The following is a 21,708-nucleotide window of genomic DNA, read 5'->3' as shown; positions in this document are numbered from 1 at the left end:
CCTCCCTGCTTTCTCCCTCTTTATATCCTCCCTGCTCTCTCCCTCCTCTCCCTCTCTCGCTCTCCTCTCTCTATCGTCCCTGCTCTCTCCCTGTCTCTATCCTCCGTGGTCTCTCCCTCTCTCTATCCTCCCTGCTCTCTCCCTCCTCTCCCTCTCTATCCTCCCTGCTCTTTCCCTATCCTCCCTGCTCTCTCTCTCTCTATCCTCCCTGCTCTCTCCCTCCTCTCCCTATATATCCTCCCTGCTCTCTCCCTCTCTCTATCCTCCCTGCTCTCTCCCTCTCTATCCTCCCTGCTCTCTCCCTCCTCTCCCTCTCTATCCTCCCTGCTCTCTCCCTATCCTCCCTGCTCTCTCTCTCTCTATCCTCCATGCTCTCTCCCTCCTCTCCCTATATATCCTCCCTGCTCTCTCCCTCTCTCTATCCTCCCTGCTCTCTCCCTCTTCTCTCGCTCTCCTCTCTATATCCTCCCTGCTCTCTCCCTCCTCTATCTCTATCGCTCTCCCTCTCTCTATCCTCCCTGCTCTCTCCCTCCTCTCCCTCTCTATCCTCCCTGCTCTCTCCCTCTCTCTATCCTCCCTGCTCTCTCTATCCTCCCTGCTCGCTCCCTCTCTCTATCCTTTCTGCTCTCACCCCCCTCTCCCTCTCCCTCTCTCGCTCTCCTATTCACTGTGGTTCTTCAGTGTCTCTGGGTGACAGTGTAACAGTACTAACACAGTACTAACTACCCATTGAGAAATGTGATATACTATTCACATTTATATTGGTCTATCTATTTAAGATGACTTGAAAGACAACAGGAAGTATGACACACAAATTCATTCATAATCTGCCCATCATCGGTACTCCCAGCTATCAAATGGCTTGCAGATGATTTCAAAAGACATAAACCGTTTACTCCTGACTCTGAAATTGTAAACTTGCCCAAAGGTATTGAGATCTTCATCATATTATGATCATGATTGAGTGTTTATAGATAGGAAAGATGTGATGGGAATAAAACATTTAGTGTTCTGTATAATAAAGCCTGCTGTCCATAGTGTTGTGTATAATAAAGCCTCCTGTCCATAGTGTTCTGTATAATAAAGCCTCCTGTCCATAGTGTTGTGTATAATAAAGCCTCCTGTCCATAGTGTTCTGTATAATAAATCCTCCTGTCCATAGTGTTGTGTATAATAAAGCCTCCTGTCCATAGTGTTGTGTATAATAAAGACTCCTGTCCATAGTGTTCTGTATAATAAAGCCTCCTGTCCATAGTGTTGTGTATAATAAAGCCTCCTGTCCATAGTGTTGTGTATAATAAAGCCTCCTGTCCAATGTTGTGTATAATAAAGCCTCCTGTCCATAGTGTTGTGTATAATAAAGCCTCCTGTCCATAGTGTTGTGTATAATAAAGCCTCCTGTCCATAGTGTTCTGTATAATAAAGCCTCCTGTCCATAGTGTTGTGTATAATAAAGCCTCCTGTCCATAGTGTTCTGTATAATAAAGCCTCCTGTCCATAGTGTTGTGTATAATAAAGCCTCCTGTCCATAGTGTTCTGTATAATAAAGCCTCCTGTCCATAGTGTTCTGTATAATAAAGCCTCCTGTCCATAGTGTTCTGTATAATAAAGCCTCCTGTCTATAGTGTTGTGTATAATAAAGCCTCCTGTCCATAGTGTTGTGTATAATAAAGCCTCCTGTCCATAGTGTTGTGTATAATAAAGACTCCTATCCATTGTGTTCTGTATAATAAAGACTCCTGTCCATAGCCTCTCTTCTACCGAGACAAAGAGTCATTAGTCTAATACACTAAGCACTGAGTAGCAGCAATTTATGAGGTGCGGACACACACACACACACACACACACACACACACACACACATTAAGTAGCAGAAATTTATGAGCTGCATATATGCATCATAAAAAATGATGACCTTCAGCAGTTCTTCAGTGTCTATAGCTCTGTGACTGATCTGAAGCGTCTATAGCTCTGTGACTGATCTGAAGGCAGTTCTTCAGTGTCTATAGCTCTGTGACTGATCTGAAGGCAGTTCTTCAGTGTCTATAGCTCTGTGACTGATCTGAAGGCAGTTCTTCAGTGTCTATAGCTCTGTGACTGATCTGAAGGCAGTTCTTCAGTGTCTATAGCTCTGTGACTGATCTGAAGGCAGTTCTTCAGTGTCTATAGCTCTGTGACTGATCTGAAGGCAGTTCTTCAGTGTCTATAGCTCTGTGACTGATCTGAAGGCAGTTCTTCAGTGTCTATAGCTCTGTGACTGATCTGAAGGCAGTTCTTCAGTGTCTATAGCTCTGTGACTGATCTGAAGGCAGTCCTTCAGTGTCTATAGCTCTGTGACTGATCTGAAGGCAGTTCTTCAGTGTCTATAGCTCTGTGACTGATCTGAAGGCAGTTCTTCAGTGTCTATAGCTCTGTGACTGATCTGAAGGCAGTTCTTCAGTGTCTATTGCTCTGTGACTGATCTGAAGGCAGTTCTTCAGTGTCTATAGCTCTGTGACTGATCTGAAGGCAGTCCTTCAGTGTCTATAGCTCTGTGACTGATCTGAAGGCAGTTCTTCAGTGTCTATAGCTCTGTGACTGATCTGAAGCGTCTATAGCTCTGTGACTGATCTGAAGGCAGTTCTTCAGTGTCTATAGCTCTGTGACTGATCTGAAGGCAGTTCTTCAGTGTCTATAGCTCTGTGACTGATCTGAAGGCAGTTCTTCAGTGTCTATAGCTCTGTGACTGATCTGAAGGCAGTTCTTCAGTGTCTATAGCTCTGTGACTGATCTGAAGGCAGTTCTTCAGTGTCTATAGCTCTGTGACTGATCTGAAGGCAGTTCTTCAGTGTCTATAGCTCTGTGACTGATCTGAAGGCAGTCCTTCAGTGTCTATAGCTCTGTGACTGATCTGAAGGCAGTTCTTCAGTGTCTATAGCTCTGTGACTGATCTGAAGGCAGTTCTTCAGTGTCTATAGCTCTGTGACTGATCTGAAGGCAGTTCTTCAGTGTCTATAGCTCTGTGACTGATCTGAAGGCAGTTCTTCAGTGTCTATAGCTCTGTGACTGATCTGAAGGCAGTTCTTCAGTGTCTATAGCTCTGTGACTGATCTGAAGGCAGTCCTTCAGTGTCTATAGCTCTGTGACTGATCTGAAGGCAGTTCTTCAGTGTCTATAGCTATGTGACTGATCTGAAGGCAGTTCTTCAGTGTCTATAGCTCTGTGACTGATCTGAAGGCAGTTCTTCAGTGTCTATAGCTCTGTGACTGATCTGAAGGCAGTTCTTCAGTGTCTATAGCTCTGTGACTGATCTGAAGGCAGTTCTTCAGTGTCTATAGCTCTGTGACTGATCTGAAGGCAGTTCTTCAGTGTCTATAGCGCTGTGACTGATCTGAAGGCAGTTCTTCAGTGTCTATAGCTCTGTGACTGATCTGAAGGCAGTTCTTCAGTGACTGATCTGAAGGCAGTTCTTCAGTGTCTATAGCGCTGTGACTGATCTGAAGGCAGTTCTTCAGTGTCTATAGCTCTGTGACTGATCTGAAGGCAGTTCTTCAGTGTCTATAGCTCTGTGACTGATCTGAAGGCAGTTCTTCAGTGTCTATAGCTCTGTGACTGATCTGAAGGCAGTTCTTCAGTGTCTATAGCTCTGTGACTGATCTGAAGGCAGTACTGTTTTGCGTCCTCCACCCTATTGATTAAGATTTGGGTATGGTAAGCGGATCCTAGATCTGTGTTTAAGGTACACTGCTATCCAGAGTTTTCAGCCAACTGCAGGAGGAAGGATTCTATTGTGTGTGTGTGTGTGTGTGTGTGTGTGTGTGTGTGTGTGTGTGTGTGTGTGTGTGTGTGTGTGTGTGTGTGTGTGTGTGTGTGTGTGTGTGTGTGTGTGTGTACGCGAAGAGAAAATCACTCTCATTAACTCTGCAAAAAGGATGACCTGCTTTTATACAAATGATTATGTGAGAGATTGCTGTCAGCTGCAGTGGAACCTGCTGATTAGTGGGAGCGCACACACACACACACACACACACACACACACACACACACACACACACACACACACACACACACACACACACACACACACACACACACACACAGTTCAAATCAGGCTCAGATAAACACCCAATCACAGGGAGGAAATGATTTAGAAACACATTCAATCACACAAGAGTGGAGGATAATATGAATTTTAGATCAGAGTGTGTGTGTGTGTGTGTGTGTGTGTGTGTGTGTGTGTGTGTGTGTGTGTGTGTGTGTGTGTGTGTGTGTGTGTGTGTGTGTCTGAGAGTGTAAGTGCACGTGTGTGTGTTTTAATTGGGCTAGGGCTGGTCTGTGGAGCGTAGCAGTAAGTCATGCTGGTAGAGTGAGGAGAGACGGAGGAGAGAGAGGGAGGGGAGACAGGAGAGAGAGAGGGAGTGAAGAGGGTAGGTGAGAGAAGAAGGAGAGAGAGAGGGAGACAGGGGAGAGGGGGGAGAGTTTATTGAGAGAGAGGGAGGGAGTAGAGGCCGGAAAGACAGGGGACAGGGAGAAGAGAGAGTGACGTGAGGGAAGAGAGAGAAAGAAGTGGTATGTCTGGAGCAGAAGGAGAGATGGAGGAGGGAAAGAGAAAAATGGGGGTTAGAAAAGGGGGGTTAGAGAGAGGGGGTAGTGTGTCTGTGAGTCACCCCCCGCGGGTCCCCCGGGGAGGGGGATGTAATCTAAGTGAGCCCCTGGCTTCTCTCCCCCTCCACTGGACTAGGCCCCACTCATTAAAGCCCTGGCTGGTGGCCAGCTCTGTTAACACAGCCACTGCCTTTTACTGCCTGTTTGGAGAATATAAATCACAACCTGAGAATCATATATCTCTGGGACCAACCATTGGCAGGCTGGGAGGAATGGATGGAGGGAGGGAGAGATTGGTGAATTATAGTCCTTTCCAGCCATGCGTTTCGTTCTCTCTCTCTCTCTCTCTCTCTCTCTCTCTGGCCAGATGTGCTCGCTGCACTCAGAATACAGAATGTACCAAAAACACATTTGTTCAGTATTTAGTGTTTTAGGAGCTGACTACCTCTTTGTCTGCAATAGGCTTACACATGTTCATCTGTCTGCTCTGAACACTGAGAAGACATCTTATATGCTATCCATATCATATATATACAGTTTAGGTAAAACATGAAGAAGAAGAAGAAGAAGAAGAAGAAGAAGAAGAAGAATGAATTACTGATGTTGTTTTCACTATAGAGACTGGAAGTGATGCAGCGCATCGGTACAAAAATATATTTTGAGCTAAATCTGAAAAATCAGATATCTGGAAAGAGGGGGGCTGTGTTATAACACGGTAATAAGCCTGTTATAGAGTAGTAATATGTTGTTACCTGTGAGAGGGGGGCTGTGTTATAGCACGGTAATAAGCCTGTTATAGAGTAGTAATATGTTGTTACCTGTGAGAGGGGGGCTGTGTTATAACACGGTAATAAGCCTCTTATAGAGTAGTAATATGTTGTTACCTGTGAGAGGGGGGCTGTGTTATAGCACGGTAATAAGCCTGTTATAGAGTAGTAATATGTTGTTACCTGTGAGAGGGGGGCTCTGTTATAACACGGTAATAAGCCTCTTATAGAGTAGTAATATGTTGTTACCTGTGAGAGGGGGGCTGTGTTATAGCACGGTAATAAGCCTCTTATAGAGTAGTAATATGTTGTTACCTGTGAGAGGGGGGCTGTGTTATAGCACGGTAATAAGCCTGTTATAGAGTAGTAATATGTTGTTACCTGTGAGAGTGGGGCTGTGTTATAGCACGGTAATAAGCCTGTTATAGAGTAGTAATATGTTGTTACCTGTGAGAGGGGGGCTGTGTTATAGCACGGTAATAAGCCTGTTATAGAGTAGTAATATGTTGTTACCTGTGAGAGGGGGGCTGTGTTATAGCACGGTAATAAGCCTCTTATAGAGTAGTAATATGTTGTTACCTGTGAGAGGGGGGCTGTGTTATAGCACGGTAATAAGCCTGTTATAGAGTAGTAATATGTTGTTACCTGTGAGAGGGGGGCTGTGTTATAGCACGGTAATAAGCCTGTTATAGAGTAGTAATATGTTGTTACCTGTGAGAGGGGGGCTGTGTTATAACACGGTAATAAGCCTCTTATAGAGTAGTAATATGTTGTTACCTGTGAGAGGGGGGCTGTGTTATAACACGGTAATAAGCCTGTTATAGAGTAGTAATATGTTGTTACCTGTGAGAGGGGGGCTGTGTTATAGCACGGTAATAAGCCTGTTATAGAGTAGTAATATGTTGTTACCTGTGAGAGGGGGGCTGTGTTATAACACGGTAATAAGCCTGTTATAGAGTAGTAATATGTTGTTACCTGTGAGAGGGGGGCTGTGTTATAACACGGTAATAAGCCTCTTATAGAGTAGTAATATGTTGTTACCTGTGAGAGGGGGGCTGTGTTATAGCACGGTAATAAGCCTGTTATAGAGTAGTAATATGTTGTTACCTGTGAGAGGGGGGCTGTGTTATAGCACGGTAATAAGCATCTTATAGAGTAGTAATATGTTGTTACCTGTGAGAGGGGGGCTGTGTTATAGCACGGTAATAAGCCTGTTATAGAGTAGTAATATGTTGTTACCTGTGAGAGGGGGGCTGTGTTATAACACGGTAATAAGCCTGTTATAGAGTAGTAATATGTTGTTACCTGTGAGAGGGGGGCTGTGTTATAGCACGGTAATAAGCCTGTTATAGAGTAGTAATATGTTGTTACCTGTGAGAGGGGGGCTGTGTTATAACACGGTAATAAGCCTCTTATAGAGTAGTAATATGTTGTTACCTGTGAGAGGGGGGCTGTGTTATAACACGGTAATAAGCCTGTTATAGAGTAGTAATATGTTGTTACCTGTGAGAGGGGGGGCTGTGTTATAACACGGTAATAAGCCTGTTATAGAGTAGTAATATGTTGTTACCTGTGAGAGGGGGGCTGTGTTATAACACGGTAATAAGCCTGTTATAGAGTAGTAATATGTTGTTACCTGTGAGAGGGGGGCTGTGTTATAACACGGTAATAAGCCTGTTATAGAGTAGTAATATGTTGTTACCTGTGAGAGGGGGGCTGTGTTATAACACGGTAATAAGCCTGTTATAGAGTAGTAATATGTTGTTACCTGTGAGAGGGGGGCTGTGTTATAACACGGTAATAAGCCTGTTATAGAGTAGTAATATGTTGTTACCTGTGAGAGGGGAGCTGTGTTATAACACGGTAATAAGCCTGTTATAGAGTAGTAATATGTTGTTACCTGTGAGAGGGGGGCTGTGTTAAAACACGGTAATAAGCCTGTTATAGAGTAGTAATATGTTGTTATCTGTGAGAGGGGGGCTGTGTTATAACATGGTAATAAGCCTGTGACTGTCAGTAATAAGTAGTTACCTGTTAGAGTGGGGCTGGCATTGTGGAACGACTCTTCTGTTTCCTGGCTCTTCTCTTTCCTGGCATTGTGGAATGACATCACCCCTTCCTCTCCGAACACTGCTAAGCCCCTTCTTCTGCCACGCCCACTGCCCTCCTCCCGCAATCTAAAAAGGTCAGAGGTCAGCTCTGGCCGCTGTGATTGGCTCCTGTAGCTGCTCAGGAAGCTGCTCATTGGCTGTACGGGCATGCGTGGGCGGAACTGGACATGGTCCATGGAGAGAGAAGAGAGAGGGTCCGACTCAAACATCGCTCCTCGGGACCCCCCTCTAGAGCCTTGCCCACCCCCCCTTTGCTGCTCCTGATGCTTAGGATTGTTCATCTCCCGCCTGTCAGTCAACAGGTTGAGCAGCCCATTGGTCTTGGCACCACTGAAGAGCCCGCCCAGCTCCTGTCTGTCATGGGGTGAGAGGAGAGGGGTCTCTTCCTTGTGCTTGTGTTTGTGCTTGTGTTTCCTCTTGTGGAGCCTCACCCCTCCAAGACCCCCACCACCATCACCACCCAGGGATCCCAGTCCTTCTCCCCGACCAGAGGAAGCCTGCAGTGGGCCGCTAGATGTCCGTAGCTTGGGCCCGGCCTGGAGCTTGGAGTGGCCTCCAGAGTGGAACTTAGGAGGGGGGACAGCAGGCCTCATGAAGTGGGAGGGTGGTGAAGGGCCGTGGGAATGGTGGGGCAGGTAGAGGGGGGGTGCTGGGGGATAGTAGCCCAGGCTCAGAGGCGGGGCGTAAGGCATGGCATACGGTGCATAGTAGTTCCCCCCTGCCAGCGGATACCCAAACCCCTGGACAAAAGGCAGCTTGGACGTGATTGGCTCACTGGCTTTGGCGGGCCGGCCGCGCCTCCTCTTGGCCTTGAGCTCGGCGGTCCTGCGCAAGTAAGGGGCGGGGTCACAGGGGTAGGGGTCGTAGGTCAGGGGGTAGTAGTGGTGGTGGAAGTTGAGGCGGAAGATGGAGGGGTAGGGGTGCTGGGGGTAGCAGGAGGCGTAGCGTCGGTGAGACACATGTAGCTGCTGCAGCTTCACCACAACCTGGCAGAGGAGAGGAGGAGGAGGCCACATCAGAACTGAATCATTTAACACAGTCATATTAAAATCAGTACTGGATAATAGGCTTAGGCAGTAATACTGTATACCGAGGTATTTGGAAATAGCCATGTGATGGTTTTTCCCAATAGCGTCAATACTGTTGAAACAGATTTTCAATACATTTGAATATTTGTAGCTATTTTTGAAGTGAATACCTGCGGTCAACTTGCGCAATACGTTAGGAGATAAATCAGATGGCGTTCTTCATTTCACTTGTCACATTTTACATTTTGAAGCGTACCGTAGTTCCCCAGAACAGTTGAGCCAGTCATGTGTTTGTTTGTAAATAGCACAACGGGAGAAAGCGGAAGCAGCTCCAGCTGTGTATTGACAGGGGTCGCATTTTATATTGAAAGTCAACAGTGAATTTTTTGCTTCAATAGAGTGATCAGGGACGTGCAACTATAGTTTTCCTTCACAGAAAATACATTAGTGCAACACATTCGGCAACTCATTTTCATCAAATGACAACAGAAGTACAACACTATTTGGCTGGCAGCCACACAAGTAAATTAACTTAAAATGAAAAAGCTATCATATTTATGTTTATCATAGAACGAATGTAGCCAGCTACATTTCCTAATGTTTCGCTAAAAGTTAATCTTGCATTTTACCAGAGCAAGTAACTTGGCTACAAGGAGAAACATACTGGATAAAAGTAGCTACTCATCAGTCAGAGAGTTCTCTGCTGATAGAACGCCCGTTTGTGAATTCTTATCCGAGTGGAGAAGTGCAACAGAAGCATAACATTTGTCTGATGCCGAGCAGAAATTACAATAAGAAGCATTTTAGATCTGCGTTTACAAAACACAGGAAGATATTTCTTACGCGTTTTGTCTTTTTTTCGGCATGAAAATTGCAGAATTTTGCGTTAACGCGACCCCTTAGATAACTAGCAAGTTAAACTAAGTAAGTGGCTGAATTAATAAAGAGACGGGGCATCAGATACTGTGAGCTTTCTGCCGTGTTTGAAAAATCTTTACAGCTGTCTGCTATCTTGATTTCCTCGTGTCGATATGAAAACCTAGATAGTCTCAACCATACAGGATAAAATAATACAGCCATATTAAATCAGTACTAGATAATACACCAAGTCTACCAAACATTGAGTTGCACCCCCCCCCCTTTTTTGCCCTCATAACATCCTCAATTCTTTGGGGCATGGACTCTACAAGGTGTTGAAAGCATTCCACGGGGGATGCTGGCCCATGTTGCCTCCAATGCTTCCCACAGTTGTGTCAAGTTGGCTGGATGTCCTTTGGGTGGTGGACCATTCTTGATACACACAGGGAACTATTGAGCGTGAAAAACCCAGCAGCGTTGCAGTTCTTGGCACAAACCGGTGCACCTGGCATCTACTACCATACCCAGTTCAAAGACGCTTAAATCTTTTGTCTTATCCATTCACCCTCTGAATCGCACACATACACAATCCATGTCTCAATTGTCTCAAGGCTTAAAACTCATTCTTTAACCTGTCTCCTCCTCTTCATCTACACTGATTGAAGTGAAATGAACAAGTGACATCAACAAGGGATCATAGCTTTAATCTGGATTCACCTGGTCAGTCTATGTCATGGAAAGAGTTCCTCATGTTTTGTACACTCAGTGTATAATACAGTCCTGATGAGGCTTGTGGGCCTATTTAGAAATATATGAAGATGTGCTCATTTTAATGGCTGGAATGGAAAGATATCAACCACTTGGGGTTTCCATGTGTTTGATACCGTTCAATCTGTTCTATTCCAGACATCACAATGAACCCTGCCTCTAAAATCTCAGTGACATAATATACAATAAGTCTAGTGGTAACTTCATTCTACTCTTATACTAAGTTTGAGGAGATTTTAATAGGAAGTTTGATTTGATACCTCTTCTAGCTCAGACAGGAAGTGCAGGTGGTCTCGGCTCTGCAGGCACTTCCTCTTCCTGCGGTGTTTCTGCTTCTTCTCTTGCTGGGACAGGAAGTTGTCCACCACTGCCGCCTGCCGCACGCAGCGACCCCTACTGCCGCGACTGGAGGCCTCCAGAGCTGCAGCCTCCGCAGCCTCAAACCCACACAGGTCAAATGAGTATCTGCAACACACAACATAATCCTGTCAACTGGATGTACAATGATGCTATTATGGGTTCAACCAAACCCCTGGGCAACATCAACTAACTAACGGCCTACCTACCTAACACACTCACTTACTACTAACTAATGAACATACTAATGCATTCACTTACTGCTAACTAACAAACACCCTCACAACTCACTCCTAGAGAGATAGATACCTGCGTCGTGCGTTGGTTCCCTTCTCTGTCTGGTCAGAGGTGCTGTTGTTGTCCGTCCCTATGCCGCTGTCGCTGGGAATGGTCTCCTCGCTGTGTGATTCGCTGATGGGTGACAGCGTCACCTCCTTGACCGATGCTGCCCCCTCAGATAGGTGGGACGGGGAGTTGGCCAGGAGGCGCGGGGGAGACAGCTTCCAGCCGGCCCCCAGTAGCCCCCTGCCTAGGGGTTTAGAGGGCAGGGCACTGATGGGCTGCAGGCTGGGCATGGTGGCGTCAGAGTAGGGGCCGCGAGGGCCGGGGAGGCACAGAGAGGATAGGGTGTGACTGGGTCTGAGGAGGAGGGTAGTGGAGCTGGGAGGGAGGGTGGAAGGCACTAGGAGGCTGTTATACAGGCTGGACATGGGGACAGGCAAAGGAGGCTTGGCCCCGCCTCTGTGGGGAAGGGTTTGGGTGTTGGAGCGCGGCTTCCTCCCTCTCTTTTTCCCGATATAGATAGTTCCTCTCTTACTGACGTTGATTTGCTTCCCCAGATGCGCCTCAATGGTAGAGGCCATGGCCGTCATGGTGGAAGAGACAGGAGCCGAGGCTGACTTCAGTGCCAGGCTGCCATGTTGGCCGGAGCCTGATAGGATCTCATTCAGGATACTCTGCACCTTCCCCACCTTCAGCTTCTTCACCGACCTGACATGGCCACCCTCACTGCGCTGCAGTTTCAACCCATTAGCATTGGGGCTAATGGAACCCGATGTGATTTGGGCTAGCGTGGTTAGCGTGTGAGTCTTCCTCCTGCGGCTGAGCCCCGCGGGGCTGTCCCGGGCCAGAGGGCTCAGGGGGGAGGTGGAAGTGCCCTCATGGATGGTTTCCACAGTGAGCAGGGGTTGTTTTTTGGGACGACCTCGTTTGCGCTTGGCGGGGGTGTGGACAGTCAGACTATCTGTGTTGGTGTACAGGGGGCTGGAGGGGGTGATGGGGAAGGCAGAGGGCGGCTCAGACATGGCTGACAGGGGGCTGCGGCCACTCTCCCTCTGGATCAGGCCAGGGGGGGTTCGGGACTTGAGGTAGGACCACCGGTCCTTGGTCTTGGGGGGTCTGGGGTAAGGGCTGAGTTTTGGGCTGGTGTTGGGGTTAGGGTTAAGTACGGGGTTTAGGTTGGGCAGTGTAGGGTTAGGGTTGAGACTGGATCTTGGACTATGGATATGGTTGAGGTTAGGGCTTGTCAATCTGGGGCTAGGGTTATGGTCAGGGTGTTTGTGGGGGTCTGTGGATGATCTAGGACGGCCAACTGGGTTTTTCCTCACACAGCTCTGGATCATGGCTGATTCCATGTCGGCTCCACTCATACCCCTCTCTCCTCTCTCTCCTTTCTCCACCTTCTCTCCTTTGTCTCCTCTCGCTCCTTTCTCTCCTTTCTCTGCTCTGTCTGCTCTCTCCCCATTCTCTCCTCTGTCCCCGTCTGCCTCTGGCTGGCTACCCTCACCACCCCGACCTGACCTAGACTCACTCCTGTATGATTCCATCTTGTGGCCTTTCATTTTGTGGGACAGTTTGGGCTCCGGAGGCCCTGATTCATTCCTCTCTGTGATGTCAGTGCCCTGCAGCTGCTCCGATTGGTCCTCCTGGGTGAGTGACTCCTGGAGAGACCGCCTCCTCCTCCTCTTCCTCCCTTTTCCCTCCTCCATCAGCACAGGAGCACCAAGCGTTGGCATCTCCCTCTCCTCCTCCTCTCCTGTCCTTCCTATGCTCTCCCTCTCCTTCTCTTCTCTCTCCAGCTCAGGGGTCTCCTCCCTCCTGTACTTCTGCCTTTCATCTGGAACTATTGGACTCTCTGCATCTTTCTCTGCCCTCCTCCCCCATGGCAGCTCTGCATTGAGGGTATTACCCTGAGTTCTCTGGGGGTCCTTCCTGCCGTACTTCCTCTTGATGTTTCCAAACAGCTGCTCACTGACCTCCTGTAAGCCCCGCCCTCTGGAGAGAGAGGTCAGGTTTAGAATGCTAGCGTCCGTTACTACGGGCAACACGGGATCAGGGCTCAGGTGTCGATGGGGGGATGGGCTGTAAGAGCGAGGGGAGGGGCTTCCTGGGACTCTCTTCATTGGAGGTTTGAGGAAGGAAGGGGCCAGGTCAGAGAGAGGGCTCCTATTGGCTCCCGCTGGGTCTCTGCTAGGCTCCGCATGCACTGGATTGGCTGGAGATGCGGAGGGAGGCGTGGCCCAGGCTGGACTGTGTGTATGTTGGTGTGTGAACTTTGGTGGCTGTGTGTGTTGCTGTTGGGGTTGGTATGTGAGTGTGTGGGGGGGCAGTGGTGTGGTGTGTAGGATAGAGGGCTTGGGCTGGTGTTTTGGGGGGGTGACATCCCCCAGTAGTTGCAGTAGCCCCCCCTCTCTAGGTTCTGCTGCTTTGAAGGGTCTCTCATAGGTCTGAAGAGAGAAACATGAAGAAGACAGAGATCAGGACTCATACTATTGGAACATACAGAACAGCTGGTCTTTATGGAGCAACACGAACATTCAGTAGGAGACAACAGCTTATATCCAAGTCTACTATGAACAGACTGTCGGTAGTTAAAGGGATAGTTCATCCAAAATCTGTATTTGGGTAAAATTACCCTTACCTGGAGTTAGCATCGTCAGACTTCAATCAGTGGTTCCAGGCAACTGGATGTTAGCAAAGCTGCACTGCAAGCCGAAACTTCCTCAAAAACACTACAAACTAAGTTTGGTATCATCGATACTCGTGAAGAACCTGGCCATGTTTTCCTCACTGCGAGACTGTTGTTATTTGTCCAATCAAATTCTAATTGTCTAATGCTCTTATACTTCCTATGTTTACCGGTCAGTTTTGTTGACATCTGGAAAGCGATCCACGTCTAAGTGCCTTCACCAGGTGGATGACGTCATCACTGGAAGACACATAGTGATGCTCTGTGCTGCGGCTACATGAGGAAATAGCTCCAGTTTTGAGTAACCAAATTCCAGCAATTATTTCAGCAGTATGCACGTTTAAAAAATCCCTGCTAACTCCACCAACTACCGAACTTAGTTTGAAGTGTTTGAGGAAGTTGCGGTTTGCAGTGCAGCTTTGCTGACATCGGTTTGCCTGGAACCACTGATGAAATCGGACGATGCTAATACGCTAACTCCAGGCTGTAGCCAGAAGTAAATAATGGATTATTGTAGATTCTGTCACCATAGGACTTCAGACACAACTGAAGGTAAGAGTAATTTGACCCAAATATATATTTTGGATGAACTATCCCTTTAAGCATTCAAAACAATATTGAACAAAAGCTGTTTACAGAGCAATTCAATTCCTGTGGTAAATATATTCAATGCTGAGAGAGAGAGAGATCCTGATCTTCAATCAGTCAGCGAAGGATGTCTGGGTAACTGGATCCCTAACTTAGTTTAAACATGAATACAGTACACACAGTAGACTAAACACTGTGGTGTACCACTAGACACACAGTAACAGAATCTAAAGGGGCTGACATGTAAAGCAGCGAATGTGTGTGTGTGTGTGTGGTTTTGTCTGTTATTAGCAGGCTCAGCCTATGATGCAAGGACATGCCTGAAATGCTGAGCATGAAATAGCCTTCATTTCTCAGAACAAGAATAGACTGACGAGTTTCAGAAGAAAGTTCTTTGTTTGTGGCCATTTTGAGCCTGTAATTGAACCCACAAATGCTGATGCTCCAGATACTCAACTAGTCTAAAGAAGGTCAGTTTTATTGCTTCTTTAATCAGAACAATAGTTTTCAGCTGTGCTAACATAATTGCAAAAGGGTTTTCTAATGATCAATTAGCTTTTTAAAATGATAAACTTGGATTAGCTAACACAACGTGCCATTGGAACACAGGAGTGATGGTTGCTGATGCCTATGTAGATGTTCCATGAACAATCAGCCGTTTCCAGCTACAATAGTCATTTTCAACATTAACAATGTCTACACTGTATTTCTGATCAATTTGATGTTATTTTAATTGGACTAAAAAAATTGCTTTTCTTTCAAAAACAAGGACATTTCTAAGCGACCCCAAACCTTTGAACGGTAGTGTATATCTACTGGTATATTTCATCAATGAATAAAAAGCATTATTTTGCAATAGTATTGTTTTTTCTCCCGGTCATTTGACCGGCAACATTTTTTGAATCGGCCAAAAGCTGTCAATTACCGGCTAACGGAAACCATCATGGACGCACACACAGCAGTGCCAGAGAAACCAGAGCCTATGACAGCCATTTTACAGGATTCATCTCTGCTCAGTGGTTCCAGGGAACAAAGCAAAACAGCCAAACACAGTCACATCTCCTCCACCAATGCATTTCTCTCTCTCACCATCCAATCAGTAGTCAGTGAGTGAGACTCATTCTGCTTCTCTCCTCAGCAGGTTGTTTATCTGCAGAGCACAGGCTGCACACACACACACACACACACACACACACACACACACACACACACACACACACACACACACACACACACACACACACACACACACACACACACACACACACACACACGCACAGTTACATGCATAGGGACACACAGGGCTGTTTATCTGCAGAGTACAGGCCGTCACTCACAGGATGCTCTGAGATGAGTCTGGAGAGGGAACTGTGAGTGTGTGTGTGTGTGTGTGTGTGTGTGTGTGTGTGTGTGTGTGTGTGTGTGTGTGTGTGTGTGTGTGTGTGTGTGTGTGTGTAAGGTGATAGCATGTCTGTATCAGGTGCCAGTCATTCTAACTGAAATGACCTGGATATCTGAGAATGGACAGGCAGGAGCGTAGAATACCTTCTTTACTGATATCCTCTCTAGAGCAGGGTCACACAGCTCATCCCCCCCTCCTCCCCCCTGTAACTATTCTCCAGGTCGTTGCTGTAAATGACCATGTGTTCTCAGTTAACTTAACTGGTAAAATATGGGTAAAATAAAAATAAAATACAAATTATCACAGTCGCACATAGTTGCAAATATAACTCAAAAAACATGTGCTTTTAAACTAACTTCAAAAAGAATTCCCCACCCTCTCACTCCCTCCCTCACTGTCCCTCTCTCCATGAGCTGTGCACTAGTCCCTCTAACCACAAACTCACCACAGAGATAATAAAGGAAGGATGCATGGCCACTTCCCCTAGTCTGTTTGAAACTGGATGGTTTCTTGGCAATTTTTGTTCTGCCCCCTCTCCTCTCTTGCTCTTCCTCCATCTTTCTCTCCATCCTCTCTCTCTCTGCCACACCCCTCCTCCTTTTCTCTGTACTACCCACTATCTCTATTTCACTACTATCATGTCAGTCTCATAGTTCCTCCGGCTCAGTGGTGTGTGAGTACCACTAGCTGACAACAGGGGGTGTGAGTACAGCTAGCTGACAGCAGGGGGTGTGAGAACCGCTAGCTGAGAGCAGGGGGTGTGAGTACAGCTAGCTGACAGCACGAGGTGTGAGTACCGCTAGCTGACAGCAGGGGGTGTGAGAACCGCTAGCTGACAGCAGGGGGTGTGAGTACAGCTAGCTGACAGCAGGGGGTGTGAGTACCGCTAGCTGACAGCAGGGGGTGTGAGAACCGCTAGCTGACAGCAGGGGGTGTGAGTACCGCTAGCTGACAGCAGGGGGTGTGAGAACTGCTAGCTGACAGCAGGGGGTGTGAGAACCGCTAGCTGACAGCAGGGGGTGTGAGTACTGCTAGCTGACAGCAGGGGGTGTGAGTACCGCTAGCTGACAGCAGGGGGTGTGAGTACAGCTAGCTGACAGCAGAGCGTGTGAGTACCGCTAAATGACAGTAGGGGGTGTGAGTACCGCTAGCTGACAGCAGGGGGTGTGAATACCGCTAAATGACAGCAGGGGGTGTGAGTACCTCTAGCTGACAGCAGGGGGTGTGAGTACCGCTAGCTAACAGCAGGGGGTGTGAATACCGCTAAATGACAGCAGGGAGTGTGAGTACCGCTAGCTGACAGCAGAGGGTGTGAATACCGCTAAATGACAGCAGGGGGTGTGAGTACCGCTAAATGACAGCAGGGGGTGTGAGTACCGCTAGCTGACAGCAGGAGGTGTGAGTACCGCTAGCTGACAGCAGGAGGTATTAGTACCGCTAGCTGACAGCAGGAGGTGTGAGTACCGCTAGCTGACAGCAGGAGGTGTGAGTACCGCTAGCTGACAGCAGGGGGTGTGAGTACCACTAGCTGACAGCAGGGGGTGTGAGAACCGCTAGCTGACAGCAGGAGGTGTGAGTACCGCTAGCTGACAGCAGGGGGTGTGAGTACCGCTAGCTGACAGCAGGGGGTGTGAGTACCACTAGCTGACAGCAGGGGGTGTGAGAACCGCTAGCTGACAGCAGGAGGTGTGAGTACCACTAGCTGACAGCAGGAGGTGTGAGTACCGCTAGCTGACAGCAGGAGGTGTGAGTACCGCTAGCTGACAGCAGGGGGTGTGAGTACTGCTAGCTGACAGCAGGGGGTGTGAGTACCGCTAGCTGACAGCAGGGGGTGTGAGTACCGCTAGCTGACAGCAGGGGGTGTGAGTACTGCTAGCTGACAGCAGGGGTGGCAGGCAGCGAGCTGCAATACAGGGACTAACCCTGAACCAGCAAAACACTGACATCTCACATCCACCCCTAGCCACCGACCCTACCCCTACCCAACTAGACATTTTACTAGCCCCTAACTTTGTTTACCAAATCAGAGCTACTACCATATTGCTACCATATACTACTACCATATTAATACATTACCATATTGCATACCCATTCAATTCCCCCAGATCTACAGAAGTGTCTATAGGGCAGGGTTAGCAGACAGTTCATGAGGAAGCCGGACAGTTGGCCAGTCAAGGTCAGGCACTCTGATTGATCATAATGGAATTGATCCTGTCTGTAGACACTTACAAGGATGGAGCACAATCCCAGAGCACATACTGTATGTTACTGCTTATTTCTGTTGTCAAAAGGCCTTCAGTCTGTCTACTCATATGAGTGTTGAGTCATATGAAGAGTCACACACACATGCGCAGACACACACATAGAACTTGATGAGTCACAGTGACCTTTACCTCCACAGAGGAGTGAGTCACACGTTACCCATGACCCTCCGCTTTAACCCTGGGTGTTACATCATCAGTGGCAGGACCTCTCTCTCTCTCTCTGTGTGTGTGTCTGACACTGTTACACAATCACAAACCAACTCCTACCACCTAGGCAGTGTAGATCTGAAGGTACAGTAGGAGCCAGAGACAAGAAGCTAGGATTGGATATAGGGCTTGGTATGTGACTAACTAAGAGACCACACAGTGTTGTTATCTAAACCAGGAAGTGACACCTCTGACCCGGAAGAGGAAGTAGTAGTTAGAGATTAGTGCTAATCCACAGGGTCGGAACTCTGACCTCTAGGGATAACACACACACAAAGAGAGAGAGAGAGAGAGAGAGAGAGAGAGAGAGAGAGAGAGAGAGAGAGAGAGAGAGAGAGAGAGAGAGAGAGAGAGAGAGACATAGATACACACACAGACATACAGTGCATTCGGAAAGTATTCAGACCCCTTGACTTTTTCACATTTTGTTACGCTACAGCCTTATTCTAAAGATCTAAACACAATACCCCATATTGTCAAAGCAAAAACAGGTTTATAGAAATGTTTGCAGATGTATTAATAATAAAACTGAAATATTACATTTACATAAGTACTCACCTTTGGCAGCGATTACAGCCTTGCGTCTTCTTGGGTATGACACTACATGCTTGGCACACCAGTATTTGTGGAGTTTCAGCCCATTCTTCTCTGCTGATTCTCTCAAGCTCTCAGGTTGAATGGGGAGCGTCACTGCACAGCTATTTTCAGGTCTCTCCAGAGATGTTCAATCGGGTTCAAGTCCGGGCTCTGGCTGGGCCACTCAAGGATATTCAGAGACTTGCCCTGAAGCCACCCCTGCATTGTCTTGGCTGTGTGCTTAGGGTTGTTGTCATGTTAGAAGGTGAACCTTTGCCCCAGTCTGAGGTCCTGAGCTCTCTGGAGCAGATTTTCATCAAGGATCTCTCTGTGCTTTGCTGCGTTCAATCTTTCCCTCGATCTTGACTAGTCTCCCAGTCCGTGCCGCTGAAAAACATCCCCACAGCAAAATGCTGCCACCTCTATGCTTCACCGTAGAGATGGTGCCAGGTTTCCTCCAGGTGTGACGGTTGGCATTCACGCCAAAGAGTTTCATCTTGGTTTCATCATACTAGAGAATCTGAATTCTCATGGTCTGAGAGTCCTTCAAAGGCCTTTTGGCAAACTCCAAGTGGGCTGTCATGTGCCTTTTAAGAGGAGTGGCTTCCGTCTGGCCACTATACCATAAAGGCCTGATTGGTGGAGTGCTGCAGAGATGGTTGTCCTTCTGGAAAGTTCACCCATCTCCACAGAGGCACTCTGTCAGAGTGACCATCGGGTTCTTGGTCACCTCCCAGACCAAGCCCTTCTCCCCAGACTCCTCAGTTTGTCTGTGTGGCCAGCTCTAGAATGAGTCTTGGTGGTTACAAATGTATTTCATTTAATAATGATGGAGGCCACTGTGTTCTGGGGACCTTCAATACTGCAGAAATGTTTTGGTACCCTTCCCCAGATCTGTGCCTCGACACAATCCTGTCACGGAGCTCTACGGACAATTCCTTCAATCTCACGGCTTGGTTTTCGCTCTGACATGGACTGTCAACTATGGGACATTATACAGACAGGTGTTTGCCTTTCCAAATCATGTCCACAAGTGGACTCCAATGAAGTTGAATGAACATCTCAATGATGATCAATGTAAACAAGACGCACCTGAGCTCAATTTCAAGTCTCATAGCAAAGGGTCTGAATACTCATGTAAATAAGGTATCTGTTTTTTAGTTTTTTAAATTTGCAAACATTTCTAAAAACCTGTTTTTGCTTTGTCATTATAGGGTATTGTGTGTATATTGATTTAGAATAAGGCTGTAACGTAACAAAATATGGGAAAAAATCAAGGGGTCTGAATACTTTCCAAATGCACTGTATGTCTGGTGCAGAGAGACAAGAGGGAGCCATGAGAAAACAAGTTTTGATCAGTCATGGACATAAAAACTTCAAAAGAAGTTAGAGAACAAGCTATGAAGGAAAAATACCGGAATTTTGGTGCAGGTACAGCCAACTAGAGCAAAAATAATATTGTGATATTGTCAAAACGATACGATGCAATATATCATAAAAAATGATATCCCGATATGTAACTACAGCGATTATATCCACCATCACTATAAAACAGTCAAACTAGTAGTTGCAGTTTAAAGGGTAAAAAACAACAACTGTGGTGCACATTAATGTTCTAAACCTATCGTTCTATTTATCGTTACCGCATCAATTCAGGCAATTTATGGCGATGTGGATTTTTTTCCAAATCTCCCAGTTCTAAGACATACACATGCACACACCCCCTCTGCCCTTTAACGACAACAGAACAGACCTGCCAATCAGTGAGGTCAGTTTCGTGTTCCCCCTGCTGATGGTTGCGGAGGTAACGCTGATCCTAGATCAGTTCCTGTGGTCAACAACAAACACACACTGCAGACAGCAGCATAGGAGAAGTACCGTACATCACAGTTAAGTGAAAGTGCTGAGAAGAAAACATGTGAACTGGTACTCCTGCACACTAAATATACTTGCAAATTCAACAGTAGACCCTGCCCATATTCCCTCTCAGTTTCACTGTCCCTTTCTGGAAAAACTCAGACTCCAGCTTGGAGGGAATCAGAAAACTTATTTCAGAACATTATTTCAGAACACTAACAGAACACTTACACTGCCCCACCCAAATCTGTCTCTGTCTCTCACCCACCACACACACACACACACTGCCCTTCAAATTCTGTTTTTGCAGCCTTTTATTTGGCGGTGTGCCTGGTGGTTAGAGTGTTTCATTTTCCCTGTAAAGAACTGGGCAGCTGTCCAGAGACAGACAAAGAGAGAGAGAGTGAGAGAGAGAGAGGGGGGAGAAGGAAGGAGAGAGAGAAAGCGAGAGGAGGGGGAGGGGAAGGTTTTGGTAAAAGAATGAGAGAGCAGGGGAAGGGAGGGAGAGGGGAACAGTTTAAAAAAAAGAGAAAGAAGAGCCCAGACAGTCTTATCATCACTTCCCTCCAAAATGGACTGATTGATATTATCACATGAGCAGTGAACACTCTCTCTCCCTCTCTCCCTCCCTCCTTTGACATCACGATATTTGCCCTCGTGCCCCCCTCTCCTATCTCATCCCTCCTTTTCATTCTCTGTTCTGAAGAGGACCATTCTCCCCCTGTGGGAACCACGCTCTGAGACACACACACACACACACACACACACACACACACACACACACACACACACACACACACACACACACACACACACACACACACACACACACACACACACACACACACACACACACACACACACACACACACACACACACACACACACACACACACACACACACACACACACACACACCCTCTCCTCCTGGTAGCTCCATTCAGAGTGGTGGTTCTCTGTGATCTCTGTGTCTGACAGCCACACACACACAGTGACAGAGACAGTGACAGTGACAGAGACAGAGACAGTGACAGAGACAGAGACAGAGACAGAGACAGAGACAGAGACAGAGACAGAGACAGAGACAGAGAGAGAGAGAGAGAGAGAGCTCCTCAGCAAACAAACACCATGAATACTAACAGGCCTTTGTGTCCGCGGCACTTAAAGCGGAGGAGAGGGAGGGGGAGGAGAGAAAGAGAGGGAAAAAAGCAGAGGGAGAAAAGAGGCGCTGTAATAGTGTTGATCTTGTGGCTACTCTCACAGACCCCCCTCCTCCCCCTCCCCCCTCTCTCTCATTTTCTCCTTCTTCCCACCAGTTCTCCAGGGAATAAAGACCTCCATTCATCCGCTGGAGGAGGGACACGGTGGAGGGA

General features: G+C 47.3%; 1 protein-coding gene across 1 annotated transcript in view; it reads right to left on the bottom strand.

Moving 5' to 3' along the window:
- Nucleotides 1–21,708, bottom strand: part of LOC139576656 (SET-binding protein-like) — a 56,831-nt gene that overhangs the window by 6,861 nt on the left and 28,262 nt on the right. The window contains exons 3-5 of the mRNA XM_071402979.1: nt 10,783–13,199; nt 10,377–10,581; nt 7,383–8,448 (exon numbers count right to left, since the gene is read on the bottom strand). Of these exons, the coding sequence (XP_071259080.1) occupies nt 7,383–8,448; nt 10,377–10,581; nt 10,783–13,199 (3,688 nt within the window). The remainder of the gene's footprint in view (nt 1–7,382; nt 8,449–10,376; nt 10,582–10,782; nt 13,200–21,708) is intronic.

This window comes from Salvelinus alpinus, chromosome 5, assembly GCF_045679555.1.
Source record: "Salvelinus alpinus chromosome 5, SLU_Salpinus.1, whole genome shotgun sequence".
NCBI classification, from domain to species: Eukaryota; Metazoa; Chordata; class Actinopteri; order Salmoniformes; family Salmonidae; genus Salvelinus; species Salvelinus alpinus.
This window is presented reverse-complemented; position numbering and strand designations above follow the sequence as displayed.